This window comes from Aphelocoma coerulescens, chromosome 9 (genome assembly GCF_041296385.1).
Source record: "Aphelocoma coerulescens isolate FSJ_1873_10779 chromosome 9, UR_Acoe_1.0, whole genome shotgun sequence".
NCBI classification, from domain to species: Eukaryota; Metazoa; Chordata; class Aves; order Passeriformes; family Corvidae; genus Aphelocoma; species Aphelocoma coerulescens.
In genome coordinates, this window is record NC_091023.1 from 496,425 (window position 1) to 523,076 (window position 26,652).

The window sequence follows — 26,652 nt, forward strand, 5'->3', positions numbered from 1 at the left end:
CAGTTACTGCAAACCCTCACTCAATCATTTGGAAGCCCTGAGCCACAGCTGCTGACCAGACAGATACAGAACGCAGCCTGAAGGAGCATTTAGCAAAACTAACCACAAAACTAAAACCAGAAAAAAATACCCTTCAAACACTCTCCTTTTATGTTCTCCCCTGAACTGCACTTCTGGAATAAAAATAGCGGATGTTACACATTTTTTGTTATATTTTCCCCCCTAAAATTGGACTCAGGGTTTGTGGGTTTGCATGCACAGGAATGTACAACGACAATAGGCTACCCAGTGCCTCTGTGAGCGACCAGTGCCTGCCTGTGGCTCCTGCCATGTCCGATCACAAGGAACACTTGATACTAAGGCTGTTAAACAGCACAGGTCACTACAGCCCTGTCAAGTTTTGGAGAATAAGGCTTAATGCAGAGTTACCTGGAAATTTTTACGCAGGCTCACTAGTCTGCTAACAGAAAGCAACCCCAGCCCACAGCAAGCTTCACCATCCTTTGCCCATGAGGTTTGCTGAACCCAGCTGTGCTGTGTGTTGGCTTTTAAAATACTGCAGAGGGACAGCTTCAGAACCCTGGGATGGAACAGACCACAACCAGTTTAGACTTTCAGAGGAGAACCAAGACTGAAAACTCCAACAGAAGCACAAACTGAAGACATAAGATGTCAGAACAGCGGGGCAAAGGTCTGGGAACAACCAAAAGCTGCATTGTGACTTCATTCTTTCAGAGGGACTGAAACAACTGAATCTGAGCTATCTTTGCTAAAGTCTGTTTCATTTCCCTAAACCATTTGTCATTTGAAATCAAGCCTTGCATGTGTTTATAAAGCAATCTGAAAAGTCAAGGATGCTAAATTTCATTTAAAGGCTGTAATAACTTCAACCACCAAAAGGTAAATTTGAAGAGTATTGGTGAAGCAGACCTTGTTTACCTAAAACAAGTGCAACCAGGACAATACTTCCAGTTGATATTCAAAGGTGATTGTATCTTTATATTTTACATTTATGTCAGCAATAAGCTAAAGCCCATGTAGGATTTACTGGTCCCATTCTCCACAGGTGCAGCGCAGACTGAGGGAACGAGATCTAACTGGAGCCTAAGTGTCACTTGTGATGTGCTGGATGAGTTCCATGTCTTCGTGGAGAGGGATGCAGCCTGCAATGACTCACCTTATCAGCAAATCAAGGTAGATCTCTGAAGAAGAAAGGGTATTGCCCTGTCATTAACAAGTGTGGAAACAATTTTTTAGTGACGACGACATTTGCTATAAGACTCATTGTAAACAAATCAGTGTTTTCCAAGACTCATTCCTATTTTAAATGATCAGGACAAAAAGCCTCATACAGCACCAACAATAAAATAACTTTTCTTTCTTTGAGAAAACAACTCAAGACTTGCCTGTAAATGAGCACTTTCCTCTGTGACCCATCATCCCTCAAATCACAGAAGCAATAGAACACAGCATTTCATTACCACACAGCTGAGAGGGAAATAATCTATTGTCTCCCTGACTACCTGAAATTGAGTTATGAAGCTTCATCAGAAGTCTTTGGTAATACAAAATATATAAAGGATAAGACAATCAAATGGATTGAACAATATGTGACTGATAACATTAAAGCTAATATCCACCAAATGACTGCAAAATGAGAGTATTTTCTTGTTGATAATGTTGGTTACGTAAGTTTTCAATTGTTTTTTGTCATCTGCCACAAGAGTTTCAAAATTTCAGGGAAATTTTCCTTTTGCTAGTCCAGGAGACATTGAGGTGGGTGTGTCCCAGGGGTTTATCTCAGGGTTATACATGTTTGTAATTCGATTGTTTGTACCCTGAGCTCTTGTAGCTGATCGCGGGGGGGAGGGGGGCGGGAAGATCTGCTGGAGTGGGAAAGAGCTGCTGGGTATGTGATTTTGGGTGGTCAAAGCCTTTCCAAAGGATAACAGGTGAAACAATTACTCTTCTGAAACAGTACTTGTTAAACTACTTACTGTATAACAGTCCTAATCCTTATCTTCTCAATCTGGAAAAATTTTGCAGCTCCTGGAAGCTGCTTTGTACCTTCAGTGAGGATTTGCTATTTGCAATTTTCAATTGTTTGAGTGTGATGAAGGCTTTATGACATAACACACTTACTGGAGGGCAAACAGCAAAAGAAATTGATGACATTCATTTGCATTTCACTCTTTGGAGGGAGATTTTATCTGATAGCACATCCAGATAAAAGGAAAAGGGATTTCATGTCATGGCATGCATTAGCTTCCAAAAACCTGATTACATATTTTGAATCTTGAAAAACAAAATAATATCACTTTAACTTTATTTAAACCATATTCTCTGAATATTTTAAAATATATATTTCAGGAAACTGGAAACATTCTGGAAGGGTTCAAACCACACAAAAGCTGGACATGGTTTGTTTGTATGAAGAATTTTGTATACTGAGAGATTCATTAGCAGGAATGTGCATGTTTCAGGAAATACCTAGTTCTCTTATTAAATGCTGCTTCTTTCAGCTTTCCAAAACCTGTGTAGTGCATTAAGTTCATTCCTACGTCAGATGCAAGAGTGGAAAAAACATTTTCCTTGTATAAACAGATTTGGATATTTTGTAGAAGCATGAAATATATGGATTTTGCTAAGCCCTGATTGTAAATTATTTTCAGTCCTACATGTAAAGTGCTTTACAAACTGATTTAAATCAACATCAAATTATATTGAGAAATATTCAAATTTGAATATCTAAAATTCTTGGTAATAAAATGAAGCGTAATATAATTAAATTATGGTTTTGAACATACTAGAAATGTGCTGCTCTAACCATGTTTCAATATATTGCTTATAAGTATTGTCTGGTTGTTCACTTGTCCCTTCTTTCTATCCAAGAAAAGTGAGCACCCTGATTATCTCTCAGCCTTGCAGTGCCAACAGAGTCCCACGAGCACAGTGAGTTTTCTGCGGTAAGAACAAACTCAGGTGAAATCTGTTCCATTCTCATCATTATCTTTTCTTGAGACAGCCTCTGTGCAACCTGCAAGTGGCATTTTGGGCAGAGCTGTGCCCGTCCTGTCTTCCCTGGAGCTCATGAGGTTGTGCCATCATAGTTGAGCAGGTACAAATCCCTTGCAGAGCTGTGACAGAAGCTGTAAGTGGTGGATGGCTGAGCCTCACATGAAGTGTTTTACTTTGCTTTATCACCCAATGAAATTAGCTTCAGAGCAATTTCCCAGTAGAAAGGTCTTGATCAGATACAGATAGCAAAATCCACAGCAAATCACGAAGTCCTTTTACAGAAAACTTTTTTGTGGCCACATGTGCCAGAGCAGTACAGCACACTGAGATTACAGTGCAGCAACAAAGAGAACAACAAAAACTTTCATCTCTCTGCACAGGGCTGACAATGAACTTGGTACTGCATATGGCACAGGCAGACAGTGTCTCTGGTGTTGGTGACAGCAGCAGTGACACCAGGAATGCAGGAACTGATCTGAACTCATAGCTCTTACCAGGTGCTGCTGGCAGGACAGCAGCCTGTGCTCCAGAGTGGGTTTGCACACCGGATGGGGCCTCTGCCCCAGCTCCACCCTGCAGGACTCATAAACACAAGCCAGAATAAATCCTGCTCAGGGGCAGGCACAATCCTGCCAACAGTGACGTGACAGGCGGCCCTCGCCTTGTACATCTTGCTTACCCCAGTAGACAGAATTTTGTTTGTTCTGGCATATTTAGTCAACCTGTATACAGTGTATAAATCAAGATGATTCCAAAAAAATGTGTTTCAAGAAGTGCACTGGGGAGTGAGGGTTTCAGCAGAAAACGCTATACAGTATTCAGGGCTTCTCCTATCTGCTGGGAGCCGCAGAGCACACTGGTGATCTGCATTTAGTGTCAGTTGGCACAGTGAGTCACAGCTGCTGGCCTGCTTTCTAACTGCTCACATAGCACCATTTGTTTCCTGTTGCACAAAGCCCCATGTCAGACTAGGAGAAAATTACCAGAAAAAAAAAAAGCTATGTGATCACTCACTGTAAAACAGTGCTGCCAGGGTATCTGTCATTTTCACCGAAGTCAGCAAAACCCACAAGAAAAAAGGGTCAGGCCCTCCCTTTGCAACAGGTAGTAAGTATAAATGTAAGAAGTTTTTAAAAATAGTGGATTTCAGCACAAATGCAAGGAGTGCTCATGCACACAGGAATGATGATTTGGCACTACAACTGCAAAATGAACATTTCCCATGTTTCCCCATGGAGCGGGGAGCAGGAAGATGCACACACACCGCTGCCTTCTGTCAAAGAGCTGGGTAGCTAGGACAGCCCAGGGAGGGGAAGAGGAAAGAAAAACACAGGCTGTAAGTTTAAAAACACTAATGTTTTCCTTACTGTAATACAGTCTTTTATACAGCATGAGAAGAAGGCAGCTTTTCGTGATCCATTCTCACAAGGTAATCCAAAAAACTCTGGAGTTGGCCAAACAGTTTTACTCAAAGCAAAAAAAAAAGTTATTAAAAAAATGAAGGAGCTTGGAGCATGTGCTATAGAAGGCACAGTCTTTGTTCAACACCCGTTCCCCCTATAAAAAAAAAAGGTGATGTTGGAGGTTAGGATTTTTCCTTTTATTTTTTTTCTTTCTCTCAGGGAATTTTCCCCCATTTGTTGCCTAAGAGATGATAATGATGATACTTAAGAGAGATAAAAGATGTAGCCAAGGAGGAGGATGAAGAGTGCAGCTGGCTGCAGTCTCTTAGCTCAGGGGCTTTCTCTTTGGAAGTGCAGAGATACTGTGAGATTTTGGCTGGGGGTGAGGGGTTGAGTCCAGCTCCTCGATCTCTCTTGGTCTCGGGACCAGAGGGCAGATGGTGCTGCTGTTGCTGTGGGGAGAATTTGCTGCCACCATGGAATTCCATCCTTTACTGCTTCTTCCTTACGGTGGGTGAGCCTCTGCTCCTAAGAGCGGCTGTTGAACTGGGACCTTTGCAACACCCGATCTCACTGGGAAGGACCCTCACCATCTACTCAGGTGCCTCAGGGGAAAACACCTCCCCACTCTGAGGGAGCATCTCCCAGCTGCTTTGGGGAGTCAGCTGCCGCTGCACAGCCCCGGCTGTTTTCTGCTGCTGCTTCGGGTTTTTTGCTACACTTTAGCCCGACACCCAGCGCCTGCCAGGACCTCCCGCTGCTTCTGCCTCTGCCACTGCTTGGGGCTGAGTGCTACACTTCAATTCACTGTCCCTGGGGGCCTGCTCATCTCTGCCATTCCAGCCACCACTCCAAGGTTCCTGCTGCGGCCCGTTTCGCCATCCGGAGGGGCACCGGGTCGGGCTGCCCCGGGGGTTGGTAAAGAAGCCCCTTTTCCATCTCTCCCGCTGGCCGAGCCGCCATTACCCTGTGAGGGGAGAGGCGGCCGAGCTCGCGGCACAGCGCCCCCTGCAGGCGGGGAAGCACCGCACCCGCCCCGCCGGGCCGGGAGCCCCCAGCGCCCCTGGCGGCCGCGAGCGGAACTGCAGCGAGGGGAAAGGGCCTGCGGCCGGGAGCGGCGGCCCTGGGCTCTGCTGCTGGGCATTGGGGCTGCTGGGGCTGGTGGTTTGGCTTCTTTTATATATATATATATATATTCATAAAGAACTGTTACTCCTTTTCCCATATCTTTGCCTGAAAGCCCCTTAATTCTGAAGTTATAATAATTTGGAGGGAAAGGGGTCAAATTTTCCATTCCAAGGGAGGTTCCTGCCTTCTTTGGCAGACACCTGTTTTTCAAATGAAGACAGGTGACAAGTTCAAAATTGCTTATCTGGACTTTTTCAAAAGGGTGATCCAGTTTTTCCATCCAAAACAACGCTTTTCTTCAACATCCTAGTAACACTGATCACTTCTGAAAAGTTGAAAATAAAAATGAAACATTTCACATGAAAGCGATTAAAAAAAAAAAAAAACCATTTTGCTCAGAAATATAAAGTGGTTCCTACTTCTGCTCCAGGCAAGCTCTATTTCTGCCCTCTCCTCTGGGGCAGACAAAAGATTTAAGTAGCATTTAAGGCACTGTGGGTGGCTGGAGCCTCTATCCTTAGCAGCCCACAACATTTCAAGACAGGACCTGACCTGAAGCAAGAGCTCAGCTGGCAGCATGAATGGAAGAGCAGACTTGAGGGTAACACAAGAAAAAAACCAAACCTGGTCAAGCACCAGGTCACGCCCACAGGAAAGCACCGTGAGGCTGCGTCTTCCTCAGGCTGAGGCCAGACTCTGCCACACAGCACAGGCGACAGCACACGATTACAGAACCAGAGAACCATGGAATATGCTGTGCTGGAAGGGACTCACAGGATCATCAAGTCCAACTCCTGGCCCTGCACAGACACCCCACCCTGTGCCTGGCAGCATTGTCCAAACACTCCTGGAGCTCTGGCAGCCTTGGAGCCGTGACCATTCCCTGGGGAGCCTGTTCAGTGCCCCACCACCCTCTGGGGGAAGAACCTCTGCCTGATATCCAACCCAACCCTCCCCTAACACAGCTCCAGCCATTCCCTCAGGCCCTGCCACTGGTCACCAGAGTGAAGAGATCAGTACCTGCCCCCGCTCTTCCCCTCACAAGGAAGTCGTAACGGCAATGAGTCTCCCTGCAGTCTCCTCTGCTCCAGCCAAACAAACCAAGTGCCCTCAGCCACACCTCATATGGCCCCTCCAGACCCTTCACCATCTTCATGGCCTCCTCTGGGCACTCTCCAATAGTTTCCTGTCTTTTTTATATTGTGGTACCTGAAACTGCCCACAGGGCTCAAGGTGAGGTTGCACCAACTACCAAAAGGCTGCTTTGCAGGTGTCCCAGTTTCTTAAGGAGACTCCACCTTTACCCACAAGCCAAAGCTGCTCCTGTAACTACTAGGTTCACTCTCTCAGTGGCTTTTACAAAGGACATCTTTGGTGCCAGCCCTGTTTGTGCATCTCCCCCAGCTTTCACACACAGTGGCACAAGACCAGTGCTTGATCCTACAAATTACCTGTGAAGTGTTATCTGGCAGACTACAAGCAGAGCGGAAGATACAATCTAGCTGCCCCTGAGAAATTATTGATTTCACTGCATCAGCAGCTAACATGAGATGTGAATTCCTGTTTGAGATGCACCGGAAATCAAGAGACATCAAAGTCCACACTACCCTGTTCCGATCCATATTCACTGACCCGCCAAGGCCAGTGTCTTGTTCCTTCTCAGCACCTCTTTCAAGCATCCTCACTCATGAGGCAGGTTATACTCTTGGCAGTGACCCTTTGAAGGTGAAGTATATAAAGGCAATAGAGGGTAAAGCATTAGGCAAGGGCAGTATCACAGGTTTTCAACAGCAGCCCTTGACCTCAGAGCCTTGTCACATGGAATAAGAGTCAGTTGTATTGGGAATATCCTCACCTGACTGCAGCCTGCCAAATTTGGCAGTTTAAGGGGGTTATCTTTAGGCAACAGAGACAGGACCTGCCAAGGACAGATTAGCCCACCCAGATGAGAAACTGATTTCTTTCCTGCTGACTGCAGATATAACTCAGCTTTGACTATGTGACATCTTTGAGTGCATGTCCAAAATGAGGGGGGATGAATACTGATGTATCACACAGATCCTCTGATCCTGCTAAGGTCAGCCAGGGACAGATGTTTAAAATTATTTTCGGTAACCCAATCCTCAACTGGGCCAAGTTCCCCATTTGTTGAGGGGATGTTAAGGTCATAAGGAATGCAGAGTGGCCAGTAATGAGAGTCATACTGACCATTCAACCAGCCAGTTGAAAAAATGAGATGCTTTCAGTGACAGCACAGGAAAGTTGTATCTTCTGTGAATCTGGATGGCAAGAACTGACCATAGATGCCTAGTTAAAAAAGACAATTTTAGTGTCTTTAGTTTGCCTCCGGTGTTTAGTTTGATCCTGTGATGTCCAAGGACTCCTTTGCTGCTTCACCCCTCTTTGCACAAACATGATTACATTCAGCTAATCCCCAAACACTCAGTAACTACACATTAATTATGTCTCCCCGCTGGAGCAAGGGAAAATCATATTTGTTCTCATAGAGAAGGAAGTGAAGCACCCCAGATGTGACTTGCCCACAGGCAGGCAGCAGCTGAGCTCACTCAGGGGCAGTTATTTCCAGCCTCTTGCCCCTGCTGCTGGATCTCTGTGTAACTGTGTTTTTTTCTCTCTTCCTGTTCTCTCTTACTACAGCAAGAGTCTGCAGACTGGCAGAGATATCTTGATGACTAATTGTTCTCAGCCTAAAGATCTCTACTTGCTGTTACAGAGCCTGTGTTTCGAGGGGTTTTCATTACCCCTACCCTCCTTCCTTAAATATGTTTTCATCAGCAGAATGCATCCAAGCCATGTTTTCTTCACATATATTCTGAAGTCTCAAGTAATGAAAGGAGTAAATTCATCAGAAAAGAAAGGCAAAAATTCTATTTGTGTTTAAAGAAAACAGCCTGTGACAGTGACCTCTACAGCTCAGTATGGGAGGACACCAGATGAATTCCAGATATGGCAGGCAAGAGAGATTCCCAACCATGCTAACTGCTGCAGAGCTGCTGCAGATGTCGAATCCCAATGGCAGATCACAAGCCATGCCACAAAACGCTGGAAGGACATATGCAAATATTTTTTTCTTCAGCCTGAATGCAAAAGGGCACCTTTGCATGCAACAATGTGTACCTCCCTTTCTGCCACCTGTTCTTGAACAGTTAATATAACCATGCAAAAATAATGACACTATCATTCCACTAGGGTGGGACCAGGCTCTAATTAAAAAGAGAAAAATGAAATGTACTCTCCAAGACTTAACAAAAAAAGTGATGCAACTTGCAGCTTTAAGGGTGAAAAAACTCCATAGAGTGGCAGAGGGAGAGCTGTCATATCACATGTGCTGTGTATGTAGCTGTGATATGACAGATCTTCTGAACCTGCTGTCATCAAGAAAAATTCTTGACAGACAACAGCCCAGATCTGGGCAGGAAGACAGCCCTTTTTTCAGGAAGAAGCACTGTGCAGGTAAAAAAAAAAGGTCACATTGACAATCAGGGCTCATATTGAAACTAATACAAGCTAATCTCAGGATTGAGTATTGAATCTTTCCTATATCATTTTTATAAATCCAGAAATGAGAAGCATCTTCTGATTGCTGTATTAATTTATCACCTGATCTAGTTCCATAGGATTAGTAGGCCCTTTCCTTTTTTAATGGGATTTTTAAAAAAATGTCAGCATTCCATCCTATTCAACAGCTTTTACATCCTTGCAAAGAAGAAATATTTTCAAAAATCTGATCTTTTAATACACATGAAGTAGTTTTTGTTTTATCCAAAAATCAATAGACAAGCAACCAAAAAAAAGTCTGGCCCAGCTGGAACACTATACCAAGAGCAGCAGCCAAGCACACAGGACTGTTTTTCCTCTGAGCCTGAATTACAACTCTCACTGCATCTTTCTCTTGCCAGAAGAAGCCAGCCCCCTTCTTCTGCCTCTCCCACAGAACTGGAATAAGGCAGCACAAAGCGGGAGGTGTTGTGTCTTCAAAACATGAGTTAACAACACACTTTATTTAGCCTCCTCCTGATATTCAACCTACAGCTCCTGGCAACCCAGCTCACAAAGGTATTCCACCACAGCCCCTCTGCATTCCATGACACAGGAACAAGAGAAATCCCTCGCAATCACAACATGGGGCCCAAGCAAACCTTAAAAATTGCTTGTTCATAAACCTTGATCCAGCCTGAGCGCTGCCCATTTTTACACCAAACACAGATTTCTTGTGGCTGCAGTGCTCTGATCTGCAGACAAGAGTTGTACATGAAAACAGGCCCTTTGTCACAGCAGAAACAATCACGGATCCAGTACAAACTGGGAAGTGCAACTTGCATCTTCCCTGGCTGTAACACATAGAACTCTCTGCACAGACCTTCACTGGCAGGTGCTGGAAGCAGCCTGTGGCCCAGCACTCTCTGGAGAGTTGGTGGACACAGGCACATTGCTCTCTGCTCAGGTTTCAAACTCTCCTGTCACTCATAGCATCTGTGTCCTGCTAGAACAGGCTGCTCACACGATCTGCCAGCGAGGCAGCTGAGAGATGACAAGGGGACAGGCCAGGGCATGGAGGGACAAAGTGTGGGGCTGTTTGGCTGCCTTTGCAGATACCCTCTGGCCTGCCTTTCTTCCTCTCTCACAGGGGAAAACCCAACATAGGATCATTTCTGTGCTTTTTTTCCAAAAGACAAAGCAGCTGTCAAACTAATACCCCAAAGTTATTCAGAATTAGGGTTCCACAAGTTCCCTTCATCATACTGCTGCCAGTGCAAAGAGCAAGGACACCATTAGCAGTGCCAGGGTCCCATGCCAGCCCTGCCACAGAGCTGGTGTGGGACATAGATAGTTGTGCCCATTGCCTGGGCCTCAGGTATCCCCCAGCACTCTCCCTGCCTGTGGGGCTTCATCTGTGAGCTCTCTGGCACAGTGAGACCCTGATCTCTGCAGCTGATCTGGGTACTGTCAAAAATGATAAACACCATATCACCTTCTGAGCTCTTACCACCACCACATCATCACACCAGCATAATGCACCAAAACACACTCTTTAGGACAGAATGGTTGGGATATATCAGAAGATGGGGGGATATCAAGTATCACTACAAAGAGCCTGCAGCACAGTGTGTGGAGCCAGGTGGAACAGCAAGTTATTGGTTCCAGCTGGGTGCTAGTCCCAGGCTTGCACCCGGCTGAGCCTGCACAGGTTCCTCTGCACAGTGTCACCCAGTGCTCCAGGAAGAGGGATGAACTCTGGTGACATGCCATAGTAACACTACAGACCCAGGCAAGTCCAGCATAGACTCCTGCTGCCAGTTCCTCCTCAGAAACAGAAGTGCAAGTGAGGCAGAGGACTCAATGGCTCTGGGCAATCCAGCTGCCAAGGCCAACAGGGCCATGGTGGCTGGCTCTGGGCACACAGTCCTCTGGAGTACAGCACCAAGAGCTTGGAATTAGCCTTGGTGGAAATACAGCTGTGTCTGTGCAGAGCTGCACCTGAGTGGGGCTCTTGAAAAGAGCCCGAGCTACCCAAAAGAGGATCTTGAAGGAGCCAAGCTGGATGTGTGCACCCAGGACACACAATCCACCATTCTTACCAACACCCCCAGCTGAAAGCAAGCTGCCAGCACTTAGCTGTTCTCACTAACTCAGGACTCTTGTTTCAGATATGCTGCCTCTTAGTGCAGATCTCAAAGAAACACTGATAACTCCAAAGAACATGAGGAAATACACAAATAACATGGTGCATGGGAGACATGTAAGCTGCTCATGAAGTTGGTAGAAATCTGATTTCTAGTGCAGGAAGCTAGTTGTCATCTGAAATGGGAAGGAATGATTGTAGACCCACTCTGAATAGCAAGGCAGACTGGGTGGCATGGGCATTTCCATTCCATTTAGCAGGGAATGCCCATGCAGCACTGACTGTGCCAAGAGCATGAGTTGGCTGCAGACCCCACTGTTGCCCAGTAAACACATGCCCAGTTCCTGGGGCTGTAGGAGACCATGCCTGCCTCCCAACCCCAAGTTTCATGATTTATATTTTAGAAAAAAGTGGGCTGAGAGGGTGGCACAGGAAGGGGAAGTGGCCCATTTAGGCTCCTAAATAAAAATAGGAATAAACAGAACATCTGAAACTCCTGCCCTCAATCTTGAGATGAGAACTCAATTTACATTCTCTGGGTGTAGGCAACTGTGCTGCAGTTTTGGATTTAAGAGATCCATGATGTATTGATAAGAAGTTGACTTCAAAGGAAAAGTAATTCCATGTGCTGAGCTTCTCAGTTACATAAAACCTGGCTGTGCCACTGAATTGAAGGCGTGTGTGTTAAGGAGTGTGCCGATGGCCACAGCTATGGACCGGACCGGACACTGAAATCTCCACAGCAGTGGACTAGAGACCAGCACTGTGCTGGCCTGACAGCTTAATTCCTTATATCCTTTTTCTGTTGGTGTTAGAATTACTTTGAAAACCAGCAGTTCTCAAGTACATTTTTGTGGGACCAAATAGTACAGAGATGGCTTACCTGGACAATCAGCTTATTTTCTTTATCGGGCAGAATTCGGTAGGTATAAACGCAATTCCGGTACCTGGAACAGACCACGGGTGATGTGGTTAGACCATGTCCAGAAAGGAATCTCACTATGGCATCCCTCCCCATGAGAAAAGACGTTGGAAAATCCTGAGACACATAGATTGCTTCATGCACAAGGGTTTTAAACATTTCTTTCTTTCTTTCTTTCCCTGGAGTCTGTGGACTAACACAAACCTGAAGTGTTCCTGGTCACTGAAACAGGAACATCTGCTTGCAGATGTCACTGCAGAAAGTGATACCAGCATTAGCTCAGAGGGAGTTATTCCACTCTTCTTCTGGCCGGAAAGAGAGAAAACACCAAGTAGCTCTAGCTGTCAGTAGAGCGGGCGTCTCAGGAAGGAATGAAAAAGCAGAAATCCAAAAGGCAAAGGGCCAAAATCAGCAATAAATGAGTAAACTGAAGGGCCAGTGCATTGACTTGTATTGGAAAAAGCAAATCATATATTTCAGCTAAATCACAGTACAACAGCTGATTGCCAGGCACATTTTTATCTACAAATCCTAAAATGAAAACCCATCTCACCATCCTGGTGTGGATGCACACTGTACATGTGCATCTGTAGAGCACCCACAACATGTATTTTGTCCCAGCTAAATTCAATTAGATTCTTATTTAAGGGGGGATGGAGGAGTCTTGTGCCCAGTGAAGGGTCACATCAATGCACGGGAGCCCAAGGGAAGCCTGAACAGTGCTGTAAGCTTGACCTTCCTCAGCAGCTGCTGAGCTTTGTGCAGCTCACCCAAGAAGTATTGACTACAAAATATATTTTTACCTTTCTCACAACAACAGATTGATAAAATCTTTTAAGTCATCTGCAAAGCACTTAAAAGATACAATATCGCTTTGAGCCAGCAAAAGGTGCTGGTTCAACCCCTTCCTTCTCAAAAGGAAGAACAGAATCCATACTTCCTTTATTGTAACAGAAACACTGCAGTACCTGTGGAATTGTCACAAAATGTGGGCTGAGGTCAGCCTCCCAGCTGGGGAGATCAGGCAAATCAATAAACATCCTAATCTCTCTTAGAGTTCTGATGTGAGTCTATTCATCATACGCCTTTCAGAATCACTCCATGCAGGAGAGAGGAGACTGCCAGGATTTCAGGCAGCCTTACACGAGGAGTCACAAAGAGACATTGGAAATGAAAATAAATTCCTCGTAGATCATAGCTGAGTCTTTCCAGGGTGCCTGGAGGATTTGGTCGTGTATCCACATGAACGTGTGTCTTTTGATAGCATTAATGCAAAGGACACAGAAGAATTCAAGCTGTTTCCAGAGCTCGTTTCACAGGCATCTATTCACTCACATCTGGTACAGAGCTGGAAGTCACAGACATGATCCCCAACTCTAGGGCAGCTACAGCACTGCTAATTTCACCAACCCCAGGCAATCGGTGCCAGGTGAGAATATGCCCCAAGGAAGGGTATGGGGTTTGTATTTATGCGTCAGTGCAGCTCTCTTACACCATTTCCTCCTGCTGATATGCAAACAGGGCTAAGCAGAATTGCTCATGCAGCTGATGAGAGACAATTTGTGTATGTGGAGATTGTGAAACTGATAAATGAAGCAGCTCAATTGCCCTTGCTCACAAGAGGACCCTCATGTGGCCTTCACAGAAAGTGCTCCATCACAAAGACCTTACAAGGCTGCTGTAGTAATGCTTGTGAAGAGGTTTAAGCTGAGGACAAGTAAGATCAGTATAAGAACAATGAAAGAAGGGCAGCTGGGTGAGACAGGAGAAGGGAGAAGCACTTCCTAGGATCAAAACCAGGAATCCTCCTTGCCAGTCCCCTAATTTAGTGTGTGTGGATGGAGAAGACCGCGACTCTTACTCCATTTTTCACCCTTAAATTTTCTCTCCTCAGCATCCTGACTGTCCAGTTATGCAGTCCCAGTTACTGCCGCATTCCAGGTCCCCCCTAAAAGCTGGGTTGAGTTCAGAATTGCTCAACCATTGTTCAGGCTGTCCGTGTGGAGGGTAAATAAAACATCAGCCTCAGTTTAAATAAGTCTCCAAGTACTTGTCATCTCCCTGTCCTCTCAACCAACCAGAGGAGGAAACAGTGTGACAAGGTTGGCATTTTCTCTTTCCTCTCCTGCTGTATGTTTTTATGCACAGGTGATGATGTGCATTTGGGAGTGTCTGGAGCACTAAACAGGGCTGCTGTGCTAGGCCTGGTGCCAAGTGCACCATGAGAGAGGCATGGTGTTGGAAAGGGCATCTCACAGGCAGGGTCCTCTTAGAGGGGTCCCAAAGCTGCAGCTGGTCCTTGAGTGTCACCTCTAGAAGTGATGTTAGTCCTGAAGCCATTCATGGATGAACTGCCAACAGAAGATCCCCTGGAGGAATGGTACCAGTTCAGGTGCAGAGAACACTAAGCAGGCTCTTTTGGATTTCAGGATTCGGGCATTCCCCTCCAGGTGCGCAAAAGAGTCCATTTCTTGTCAGTAAACTCACAGATCAAATGATTTAGGCACAGAGAAAGGAGGAGGAAAAGGGTTTTGTTTCTTGCCTTTTATGGGGCAATGTGACCAGAGCAGGGGACAGCAGTGCAGGGGGAGGAGCATTCCCCAGCCTTTCACTGTCTAAAGGCTGCTGCTCTAAGTTTCAGAAAAGGAGTCAAGGTACTCTTAAAAGGCCCTGCAAATACACCTCCCCTACTTGTCTATATTTATACAAACCCTGTTTTTCTAAAGCAGCTTTTCAATGAAATCATTATTTCATTCTATGATATTAGAATAATAAATACTTTTTCTGGATCTTGATTGATCTGCCCAATAAATATTAGAGCTTTGTAGAATATGACATTTCTTTTTCAGAGCAAATTTCATGTTTTTTGTTTTCCATAACTATACATAGTTGACACTTTCTCTTTTTCAACATAATTCTCTTTTGTGGAAACAATTTGCAGTCAGCCTTTCAATTCCCCACTCTCCCATTCATCATCTCCTATTTTTAAAACAGAAGTAACTGAAGAGCCCAAACTTCAAACACCTTCCAGTCAATAGCACAGCTGAAACTGATACATCTGAGGAAGTTTTTAGCTTCAGCAAAGGTGCCCATTTTGTGGAGATGACATTCAGAGGGAAAGACTTATTCACCACTTCTCCACAAACTAACTGCAAACCAGCATAAGTTGAAAGCTTGTTGGATTGTTTGACAGCAGTCTGTGAGACGTTTCCCAGACTGTAATTAATGCCAGCCCTTCGCACCTCTGATCCAGCTGCTCTTGGCTGGCAAGGCTGGGTGCTCCCCAATTCTTTAATCAAGCCATTCATATTAGCTGCCTCAGAATGGATTTAAGAACATAATCTTTGGCTCGCGGTTCAGAAACTCATGGTCATGATATTGTTTCTATTTCCTCATCCCATGTCTCCCAAGTCACAAAAGGCTTTCAAAGCTGGCTGCATAAACATTTACAATGGAAAAATTTATGCAAATGCATGTTAGTAGGCATTTTTGCAGCACCTTCCCTTTCTATAATCCCCACCATCACTCAGTGAAAATATTTTGTGTACATACTGGTTACAAGTCAAACCAATAGGGTAATACTAAAATCACTCAATGGAAGCAACAGTCTGTTCTAGTAAATTGTTCCCTGACTGACCACTCTGGCCCTCAGCCCATGTTACAGGATTGTCTCTCCTCCCTCCTGCTAGTATTGGCTATTCATATGCCGCTGTCCTTCTTTCTCTGCTCCCTCCAGAGAGACAAAACTCGTCCCTGTGTTGTTACAAGCACCTTAACAGGCAGGCACCGAGGCTCTCTGCACGTTGTGAACACACCCACTCCCCAGCCACCACTCTCTGGCAGGCCAACATCTACGCCCCCGGGGCAGTTACAGCGCTGTCACCAGAATCTGACCTCAGAGAAAAGCAGATAGCACAGAGTTATAAACAGCAGCACCACCTTCACCACTACAAGAAATATACTTTCAGAAAATGAGAAACCTGCTTGTAATGTAATGTGGGGTAAAGATGAAATGAGTTTCATTGATCTGCTGCACAATGACAGCAAAGAGGATCTGACAGGGTCCCACAAAGGCTCTCTTGATCACTCCTAAGCAAGGAGCAACTGTCTGATCTCTCGGTAATGCAAGGTCAAATGTCTCAGATTTTACCTAGTGACTTCAGTCTCCTCTCACCCCTGCTCTCCTGCCTCCAGGAATAATACCTGCCCCTCTCAAACCCAGGGCAGGAGGCCTTGCTCTCTGGTCCCTGACCTAACCCAGAATGGGGGGATCAGGGCTGCCAGCACTTCTCTCCCTACTTCCCACATGAAACGTTTACACCATGAGCCACATTAATGATGCAGGTGGAATCACTGCTGTGCTGGGTATACTGTGCACAGCTCCAGGAACTGTTTAAAGCCTTTTGCTGAATGCAACACAGTACAAGCAGGGAGCTCAAACATACACTGACCCAGAGCAAGAAAAGTGCCTGGGAGGTACCAGGCTTGGGACTGGGGTCACTAAAGAGAAATACTTGACCCAAGTTGTTAAGACACTCCAGAAGTTCAAGTTACTTTCTTTCAGAGCACAGCAGCAGTGCCTTTGACCATCTCTCCTTTTGAATCAGGGGCAAGAGCAGCATGAGCAGTAAAGCAGTACATAGCTATGGGTTTATTCGGCCTGGCCCCTAACCCTTCCCCACCCCATGGCCCAGTCAGGTGAAACCAGCCATGCTCTGATGAGGGCTGCACGTTCCCGGTGAGTACAGCACCTGTTTGCCTCTGTGCTGGGGAGGGGGCAGGGGGTGACCCCTGCCCAGCAGGGACAGTAGTGTGGGCTGAGGGCGCGGTGAACGCTGTACTTACAGCACGCAGAGCGCATATGCCGAGGCAATTGACTCACTGGCCCTCACAAGGAAGCTGCCATCCTTGCCTACTTTGGAGAGCAGGTCTTCAGCTCTGGAACGAGTGATGTTGCCGTGGTACCAGCACTGATCCATTGCTGGAGCTGGAGGAAACCTGAATGCCAGCACAGGAGCTGCCAGAGCCGCCTGTGTGTCTGTGTATAACGATCAGCCAGCTTCAGCTCACCAGCTTCCTGTTTCAATAGCACAGAGAGGGAAAGGAAACTCAGCCACGGACAACTTCCTCAACTCAAACAGCTCAGAGAGTGAGTGTGACATATCCCTGCAGCCCCCATTCTCCCTCTTCATGCTGCAGCTGAAGTGACTAGCAAGCCCATGTTCCCTGCCTTTCCCTCCCGCTTTGTGTCCCAGCTGGTGATCTCTTCTGCTCCCTCACAGATTCAGTCCCCCAGGCTTTGGTGGCCTCCCATCCTATTTACGATCTCCTGCCAGATCCTTTGAGTTCTCATCTTTTTCCTGTCTGCCTTACCCACTACAGGTCTCCATGGGGAGTAAATAAACCTCTGATCAGAAACACACCATGCATTAGGATACATAGCACCGACTGCCCCATTCCTGCCTTGACTAGTCCTCATATCTAGCTAGGTGTGAGGAGGGGACTTCAAAGAACTCAAAAAATAAAATTACTACTGCATGTCTCCATCCACAGAAGCAGACTGAAAGGCTGATTCGCACTGGGGATTTGTGACCAAAGCTCCCTCTCAGCTGCTGTGAGATGGATTCAAAGATCTTTCCTACTCTAAATCCCCAAAGGTGGGATAGAGCAAAGCCGTGTCTGGCAATCTGCGTCAGAGAGGGAAGAACCGGAGCTTTCACTTCCCTTTTCTTTGTCTGTACATCTGTCCCTCAGCTATGCTGTGTGGCATACTTAGTGCTGCATCTCCAAGACATGTTGTCGGCAATGCCAGGACATTCCTACAGGGCCACTGCCTGCATGGCAAATTTGGTTGCCTATCCTGTACCTCCAACCACTCTGCCCTCTGCACATCCACATTTGAGCTATACCTGAAAGCAGCAGCTGAGCTGCGACTCAAAGTCCAGAGGCAGAGGAAAGGTGCAAACCCTGCTAGCCCTATGGTTCCCAGAGCCAGGAGAAGCACTGGAACCACAGTACCTGGACCATGCATGAAGTGCTATGCTGTACACCACATGGACAGCAAGGCAGGAGAGAACAGATTGTCACTGCACAGGGGGAGGCTAGAATGTGTGGGTGTGGAGAGGGAGAGTGAACCAGCACAACCCAGTATCCATCCCTTCTTGCTGTTTTCAGTTATGCAGAGGCTTGGTCTGCAGAGTCCAGCTTAACCTCTGCACTGAGATGAAACTGTGGGCAGCAGCAGCCCGAAGCTGTGTGGCCAGAACAGGGCCCTGCTAGACGAGCAGAACTGCACTGTGCAGGGCTTCCTGTCCATGCAGAGCAAGTGCTGTCTGCACACCAAAATTAGCTCAGCTGAACCTGGCCTTCAGCTCCACCAACATCCACACAGGCCTTTAGCAAACTCCTATGGATTCAGGCGCCTAAATGGAGTCAGACACTGAATGCCATGAAGTGGCTCTGCCAGTGGACAGTAGCTATAAGCTACAGAGTGGTTAAAAACTCTGTTCTCCCCACAAAAATGAGAATCTGCATATGGCAAAGGCACTGTGCAGCTGCTCTGACAGCCCTGCCAGGTCACAGTGCACTGCTAACCTCACCTGCACCAACTCCTTGGGATTTCTGGTACCTCCAGTAGCTTCTCTGGGACACAGCTGCAGCAGGAAGCAGAACAGCTCTGAATGTCAACCACTGCTTGACCTCCCAGTGCTCTCCATGCAACAGACATGTATCTGGATGCAGAGTGGACAGAGCTGCTCACAAAATGAGTTTTGTTAGAATGAAACTGTTTGGAGAGCTTCGCCTGATCTTCTGCAAACTAACACCAGGTAAGAGGTACAAGCTCTCATAAGACATCTGAGACTAATTAGCTGCATACTTAGCTCCTATCACCCCCCCCCCCCCCCAACACAGGTTTTTAACAAGTTTCTGCTATTTCCTTCAAATCCCTTGTCCAGGCACACACTACTCCTTGACTTTGAGACAAAAACAAGGGGAAGGGATCCAAATATAAGTGATGACTGTGGCAATTGAATGTGCAGGCTGGTTCCTGTGAGTATTTCTTGGTCCTAAAAGAAAGCACAGTTCAGCTGCAGCTGTTCAAAAGGTGAATCCAAATCCCCTAATATAAACAGCTCTGTGATCCCTAATGGCTTGTTAGCTTGGAATAATATCTCCAGGGCACTACAATAGACACTTTATCTAAACTGGTTTTTCTATAGATGTCCAGGTAGTATTGTACCAGATGGGTGTCCAGCCACAAGCCTCTCCAGACCAGTAAATAAATACTGTCTGTGGCATCATTCAAGATGTACAGTGGTCACCCAAACCCCCCACCTATATTCAGCCTGGGAATCAGCATCAGCATGGGAACTGCTAGGCGTGGCCAGATAAAAACTTAAGTATGCCTTTCCATGTCATGAAACTAAAGTATTCCATAGTACCTGATGAGGAAGTTAAGTCTATAGGGCAGCAGTTAGCTTTGCTGAAGTCTAAATATACCATTCCCTCATTAGGCATCAGTGACAGGCTGTTGGCCACAAAGGTTATTTAGACTCTGGCCTACATCTAAAGAGCATGTGAGTAATACCTACAAAGTACTGGCTACTGGAGCCACTCTGCTACTCCAGCCCAGCATGTTACTGCCCTGCTGCTTGGGAAAGGCTTCACAAGCTACAGGTGTGTCTGTGAAGGTCATGAGATCCCTTCACTCCCTTGGTATCTGCAGCATCCAGGTGTCCTGAAACAAATCTGGATAGTGAGGAAAGTCAGGGCCTCTTTTCCCACCACCCGTGAAAGCTGTCAGTAGTAAAAGGCAAGGGCAGGAGCACTGTGCAAGCAGAGACTCGCAGACCTGAGCAGTGACACTGCAAAGGATCCTATGGGATTTGCCAGTGTTCACCAAAAGGGACGTGTTCTGAGAGACCTCTGGAAATCAGGTGGTTTTCTTCACCAAGAGGGCAAACAAATATATTTTCCTTGCAGTCATTGAACATGTGCACACACGCAGGATACAGCACACAGGAAACAAGCACAGACTGGTTCACATGCAGAATTTTGTCTGGAGGCATGGGTAACACTTCCCTAGCTCCATCTGCTCTGATGGGTCTCCCCTGGCAGCCCTTAGTTTCTGGTCAGTCCCTTGTCTAGTCACTGTATAATGGCTCCTTTCAAATCACACTGTACAGTAGTAGAATAGAGTCTCTCTCACCAAAACTAGAGCTGTTTCCTTCAGAAATCTTCTGAAAATCTGTCTACGTTGGAAAGCCTTCCAGCTTGAGTGTTTTATGCCGCTTTGGCCTTGGTCAGGTCTCCTTCCTCTCACATTGGTGCTTTTTTGTTGGAAATGGGGCAATGTTATTTGTTTGACATAGTGCCTCATATGCCAATAATACTCTGTAATAACAAGACATGGGGTAGTCAATGGTAAGAGAGTTGCTATGTGGATCATTGGCACTTGTGTTAGAAAGACCAGCAAGCACCTCTCCTCCTGACTAAATTGGGAGCTCCCTCTGCAGACCTGTCCTGATCCTGCAGTCCCCATATAGGCAAAATGCCATTTTTGCCACTTGCTCTGTCCCCCAACATCGAAGGGTCCTGGTGTCCTCAATGACTCCTACTGTCACTGCCCAGGGAGAGGGAGCAGGCAGAGCACACAAGGCTGTGGTTTCCTTACACATGGGAAACTGCAGCTTCTCAATGCCTGTAAGCAAAAGGGCAAGTAAGCAAGGAAACACAGCACATGAAGTAAGGAGAAGGTTAAGTTAGACAGAAGCCCCTGGGGTGCCTGGGAACTCAGCAAGGCAGCCCCAAATGCACTGAAGAAGCGGGCAATGAATATCCCAAGAGTAATGCATCACACAGCCTTGCTGAAATAAGGAGACAGAAAGCACTGGAAATTAGAGGTGCCCGCATTCCTACACTGGTTGCAAGAAGCAATGCTCCTTACCAGAGCCAAAGCAGTTTCCTGAAGGAGATGACAGCAGATATAGGGTAGTAATCCCAGTGCCCTCTCTAGAACTTTCTCCACAACTTACTAAATACCACTCCGCATAACCCTGCTGCCATCTGTTCCCTTGCAGTCCCTGCACTGTCAGCACACGTGTCCCTGAGGAAGTCCATCAGAGACCGCAAGGTGAGAAGCCCTATACAGAGCTCACACTTGTTTTGGACACGTGATGTGTAAAAAGGCAGCCAAAGGGAAAGGCAAAAAGGGAGAACAGGCAATAGAAAACAATAAGTTGTGGTATATTTAATAGACTTCACAATCTACAGACAAGCCAACACCAAACTATGTGTGCAGCAGGAGTACAAAAACTCTTTTGCTGAAGGATGAGAAATGACAGTGAAAAGCATCAGCAAAGATGTTTTTCAGAGTGATACTGATGGAAAGGCTTGAGACTCAGTGTTCTGAGGGAAAGGCTTGCTTCAAGGTGAAGATGACAAAAATCATCTCTTCACATTGTCTGTGGGTCCCATATTCAAAGAGGCAGGAGAACAAAGGTGAGCCGTCGGGCCCAACACCCATGTACTGCAGATCTGAATAAGCACACAGGCCCTTGAAGAGTATGCTGGGTTTTGTCCAGTGTGCTGGATTTAAAGGGCTTTTGTTGAGGTAAATTCCTAAATCTTTTCGACCCCTTGGGTCTGTAGGATGAGCATAGAGTAACCAACTATCCTGACATTTGGCATCCGGGGGAGGTGGAAAAGCAGTAACACTTCCATGGCATCCAGAGGGAGGTTCTATTAGCATTTCAACCCGCTGGCCTCCTTCGAAGTCCAGCCCGTGGTTGTAGCTGACAGCCTGGATCCTGGCTCCCCTGCTGCTCCTTGCATTGCAGTAAAGGACCTTTCTGCCACAGGTGTGCAGCTCTGCTACCTGGCACTCCACCGCGCTCTCCTCCCCCACGAAGTTCCCCATCTCCCACGTTGTCCCATGGTCAGAGCTGATGAAGCAGAAGGCATGAGGGGTGGGGTGTTGCTTGGGGTCCAAGATACGATAGGCATAAGCAGGAATCACAAGGCTCCGGGCCTCATTGAGCAATTGCAATCCATGACCCGGCCCCACCGCAAATGTGGCCCAGTTTTTGTACTCGTTCCTGATGGTTCTGTCGGTGACATCGTGGGCAGTGCTCCAGGTGCGTCCTTGGTCCATGCTAGTGACATAGCAGAGACGCACCAGGTTGATCTTTGTCCTCAGCTGATGCTGCTCAGAGATCTTTCCTGGGACAGCTATGAAGAACAAGATGAGTTTCCCCGAGACCTCATCATATACCGGGCAGGGGTTCATAGATCGGTGGCCTTCCAGCTGTGCACTGACAAGGGTCTCCATCCTATTCCACTGCCAGGGCCCGTGGGAAGGGAGACAAGAATGGAACACACTGTTACAAAGAGACCCACGTTATAGTGCAAGGATGCCTGGATAAAAGCTACAGAAGAGCATGGGAAGAACAGAAACAGAATAATGGATAGAGCAAGAAATGGGAAGACAATAATCTGGCATTGCCAAAGGCAAGTGAAAATTATTTAGATGACAGAAAGCATGTACATTTCACCAGGCAGGTGGGTTATGTCCTTTTCAATTACTACTCCCTGAGGAACTGATAGCTCCGTATCTCGATGCAGCTGGTGGCTGATGACACCCTTTAAAAAGCTACAGCAGCTGAATTTTCAGAAATCCTCACAAATATATATATGGCACACAGACATGCCCAGTAGTCAGTGTGCTAGAACAGACACTGTGCTGTGTCAATGTTTTTTAGGAGGTCACAGAGAAACCCGAGGCCTTTTCAAACATCCTGGATGATAACAAACTCCTTTTCATTCAGGCTCCTATTCTTTCACTTCGATCAGTATGTGAATGGGCAACCCAGCCTACACTGAGGCACCTTGCTAGGGCTGATTGCATGGCTCTGGTGTGGAGATTTGGACCCTGAGCTGTCTGACTCAGAAAATAGGTCACAGACCTGGTATAACTACCCACCAAGCCCTGTTTTCTTCAAATGAATAGCACATAACACAATCATGTTTCTAACATTAACATTGCAATTAGAAAACTATGACTACATAGTGTTACTGGCTTGGTAAGCAAAGCAGTAGTTTCCAGTAAGATTCTATTAATTAGCTTTTCTACCCTGATTTGCTGATTAGCCTTTTTGTTCGTATCTTATCTTTTCCTATCCAACTAATATTAACTTTTATTGAATATTTAATATTTCCATTTTAAGAAACTCTAGCATGTGAACACAAATTACTAAGTTTATGACCAACTGACCCCCACTAACAATTCCAGGGAGTTACACGAGATGTTACTTGAATGGTATGACACTGCAGGTGGGCTCAGAGGCTACTTCTGCTAGACAGACTCCAGCTCTTAAGAGCCTATAATCTAAGACAACCAATGAAGGTTTGGAATAGAAAAATATAATTACTTTTTTTTCCCCCAAGACACTAATGACTTTGCATATGCAAAAATATATTATAACTAGAGTTTCCACCACCCCCAGCCACCCGGCAGCATAACTGTTAATAATAACTGGTAGGTTAATAAGGTAGCCAATTCACTGGCACCAACAAACCAGACACTTTTTTTGCATGAGGAGACTAGCTATTCTCAATTGTTTTTTAAACTAGAAATTAGTCCTAAGATGATAAATTAAAAAAAAAAAAAGAATAGTCACTGATCGCTAATTTACTCCTCCCCATCCTTGTGGCATTTCTTCCTTTTCCTTGAGGCATTTCTGCCTCTCTGCTGCATTTTTCCTGCTACAACAGGACTTTTGTCCCATCTCTGTATCTGCATCCCCAGCTCCGCAATGAGGGGTCAAAGCCACCCCTAGAATATCTACTCCACTTTAGTCCCCCAAAAGCTGCCCATAGGGTTGAATCCCAGCAGTCATAACAAGACATGCATTATTTATAGGCAGATTTGTCTCCTGTACCTGGGGAGGAGAAGCTGTCTTGTCCCTACAGCAAGAGGGCAAATACATTCAACTCATTTGGGGCAGGTGGGCAGAACAGGGGGCAGTGCCTGCTGCTTCCTGCCTGCACTGGTACCTGAACGTGCTGCGTGGCTGGGTCGTACACGCCTCTGCGCATGGCTATCAGCTTGGCATGTTCATCCACCAGGTCCTCTCGTTCCTCAGCAAAGGCCAGGATCATGCTGAACCGCGGCAGGTAGAGCAGGGCTGGGATTCGATAGCTCCAGGTACTGTTCCGGAATAACGTTTCTTGCTCCAAGACAGGGAATGCAGCCATTGTGCTAAAGGGAAGAGGACAAAGCACACTGCATTTTGACCCAGCAAAGTGTGAGGGGGCAGATTCCACTGCTTTTTGCTCTCCCTGCTCAGTGGGATCTGTCCTCCATTGAAACATACTTTCTGCTACTTTCAGCTTTGTCTTTTCCTTCTGCTTTTTCAAAGAGAACCTATGCATAGCATAGTAGCTGGAACTCAGGCTAAACTTACCCCAGGAACAGCCTGGTTGGTCTGACTGGAGTGTTGCAAGGTAAGTACCCCAAATCCAGTTAATGAAAAAGCTATGCTTTGTTTTGTCTTTTTAATTAAATGTACAGGCTGGGTTTTTGTTTGGTTTACTCTGTAATTCAGAAGACTGTTGATAATAAGACATTGTAGTACTTTCCCTCAGAAGACCATTACCATCTCTGTTGATGTTATATCCAAAACCTGGCACAGAACTTCTGCTTTCCCAAATATGAGTTTAAAATCCCATATAAATGACACACTGGGGCAATCCCTGGCCCCAGCTGTGCCCCAGTTTGAGGATGGTAAGCACTGAGCATGAGTAAGAAAAGGAAAAGAACACCCCTGCTTTCATAAGATCAAAGAACAGCCTGAATGGTGTCACATCACTTTGGGTGGAACTTCTGACCAGGCAGAAACCTTGTCTTCTTTACAATGATTTAAAAGCAATGTTATGAAAGAAAGCAAACACGAAGGAGAATTTAGGGAAGCTGCCTCTGTGTAACTGGTCTGTGCTATGCCCCACACAGCCTCTCTTCCTCTCCTCAGATCTACTTGGCCCTCTGTCCTCTTGCACCAAGCCTCTCCAGTGACCCAACTCACCCAGTAATAAAACCAGTAGATTGAGGGAATTATGTCTCAGCAGATGGGGGAAAAAAATAAGAAAGAAAAAAAAAAGAAAAATATAAAAGGAAAAAAAAATTCTCACATGATACACCAGAAACTGAAGGCTTGGATATCCCTTGCTCAGCAGAGAAGGCGGGGAAGAAAAAAAGAAAAATAAATATTAAAAAATCAAGCCTTAGATCTCTGACGCACTGAGTGGGTAGGATGGCAGGAAGAAGATGACAATACAGTATGAGTAAGAAATGCAAATGCCTCCTACCTCGCTGAGGCAGTACTTGCTGCACTCTTCGTTGAGGATTCTCCTATTTACCTAAATCTTGGAAAGCACTACAGCGGCTACTAGACATGGACCAGCTCCTGATGCTCTTGAAGGCTGCCTTGATAATTCAGGACCAGGTATGGAGGCAGCTTCAGAGTGCATGCACCTACCTGGAGAATAGTTTGCACTCTTCCATCTTTAAGAAGATTTTACTAGCCATCCTAACTAACATAGACTTGGTCAATAATTTTTTTTTTACAGTGTTTATTTCTGACTTGGGACAACACAGATAAATCAAGTTTATCCTCCAGACAAGTCTGAAGCACAAGGCTAGCTAGCTCAGAGGACCATACATTCCACTCTATCCAGATCCACAGCTAGGCAGCGAGTATTCAAATATTCCTTGCTTTCACCTTCCAGGTGCTATAAATATCAGTGAGATTTTTGAACTCACAGCACTGCTCAGAAGGGTCTGAACTGGACTGCTCTAGCTAAATCCAGCTGTACAGACCACAGCAAGCAACAGCTCCACTGCCACTCCAATCCAAAGCCACTGCAGAGAGAATTCTGTCTCCCAGGAGCAGCTGCTCCCTCCTCACTGTAGCAGAAGATACAGCAGTGTGAGGAAAGGCAGCAGCACCGCTACTGTACAGAGTGTTACCTGAACAGGATCACAGCTACCCATGCAATAACATGAAGGAAATAGGAAGACCTTCCTAGAACAAATAACTGTGCTGTTTGCTACTTACCAGCATGGATCTGGCTATTTATGGCTCTGAAACTGAAACTCACCAGTGTGCTTCCAGACTATTTAAAGGGAGATTAGTCAGCCTGTCTAGTGCAGCACAGGTTCCCTAGCGTTCCTGCTCATGATGCCATCCTGATCTCGCAGTCCTGCTTCAGAGCAGGGCAACAGGGAAGGAAAAGAAAGGAAAAAAATAAAAGAGAGGAAGAAAAGGAGAGAGGGAGAGAGATCTGGGCTGGCCCACGAAGCCCTTGATGGAAAGCCAAGAAACCTGTGCCACGGGAGGCTGTGCTGCAGCCTGCTGCACACGAGTCCCTCCCATGTGAGCCTGTCACCTGCACACAGCTCTGCCCACACTCTCAGCCCCTCTGTGACATGCTCACTTTGAGTGTCACAACATCTTCCACTTTTTGTCAAATGGGGATTG

General features: G+C 46.1%; 2 protein-coding genes across 17 annotated transcripts in view; both read right to left on the reverse strand.

The window, feature by feature from the left end:
• INPP5D (inositol polyphosphate-5-phosphatase D) overlaps positions 1-19,721 on the reverse strand; it is a 57,817-nt gene extending 38,096 nt beyond the window's left edge. For 2 of the 3 annotated variants that reach the window (XM_069024405.1, XM_069024403.1), the window contains exons 1-3: positions 18,715-18,937; positions 16,961-17,192; positions 12,077-12,140 (exon numbers count right to left, since the gene is read on the reverse strand). In XM_069024405.1, coding sequence (XP_068880506.1) covers positions 12,077-12,140; positions 16,961-17,094 — 198 coding nt within the window. In that variant the 5' untranslated portion in view covers positions 17,095-17,192; positions 18,715-18,937. Of the gene's footprint in view, positions 1-12,076; positions 12,141-16,960; positions 17,193-18,714; positions 18,938-19,557 lie in introns of those variants that run through there. The other variant, XM_069024404.1, reaches the window with a different exon arrangement.
• Positions 19,722-21,362: 1,641 nt separating this feature from the next.
• NEU2 (neuraminidase 2) overlaps positions 21,363-26,652 on the reverse strand; it is a 40,108-nt gene continuing 34,818 nt past the window's right edge. For all 14 annotated transcript variants that reach the window (XM_069024943.1, XM_069024944.1, XM_069024945.1 and 11 more), the window contains 2 exons: positions 24,170-24,374; positions 21,363-22,454 (listed from right to left, as the gene is read on the reverse strand). In XM_069024943.1, coding sequence (XP_068881044.1) covers positions 21,516-22,454; positions 24,170-24,374 — 1,144 coding nt within the window. In that variant the 3' untranslated portion in view covers positions 21,363-21,515. The remainder of the gene's footprint in view (positions 22,455-24,169; positions 24,375-26,652) is intronic.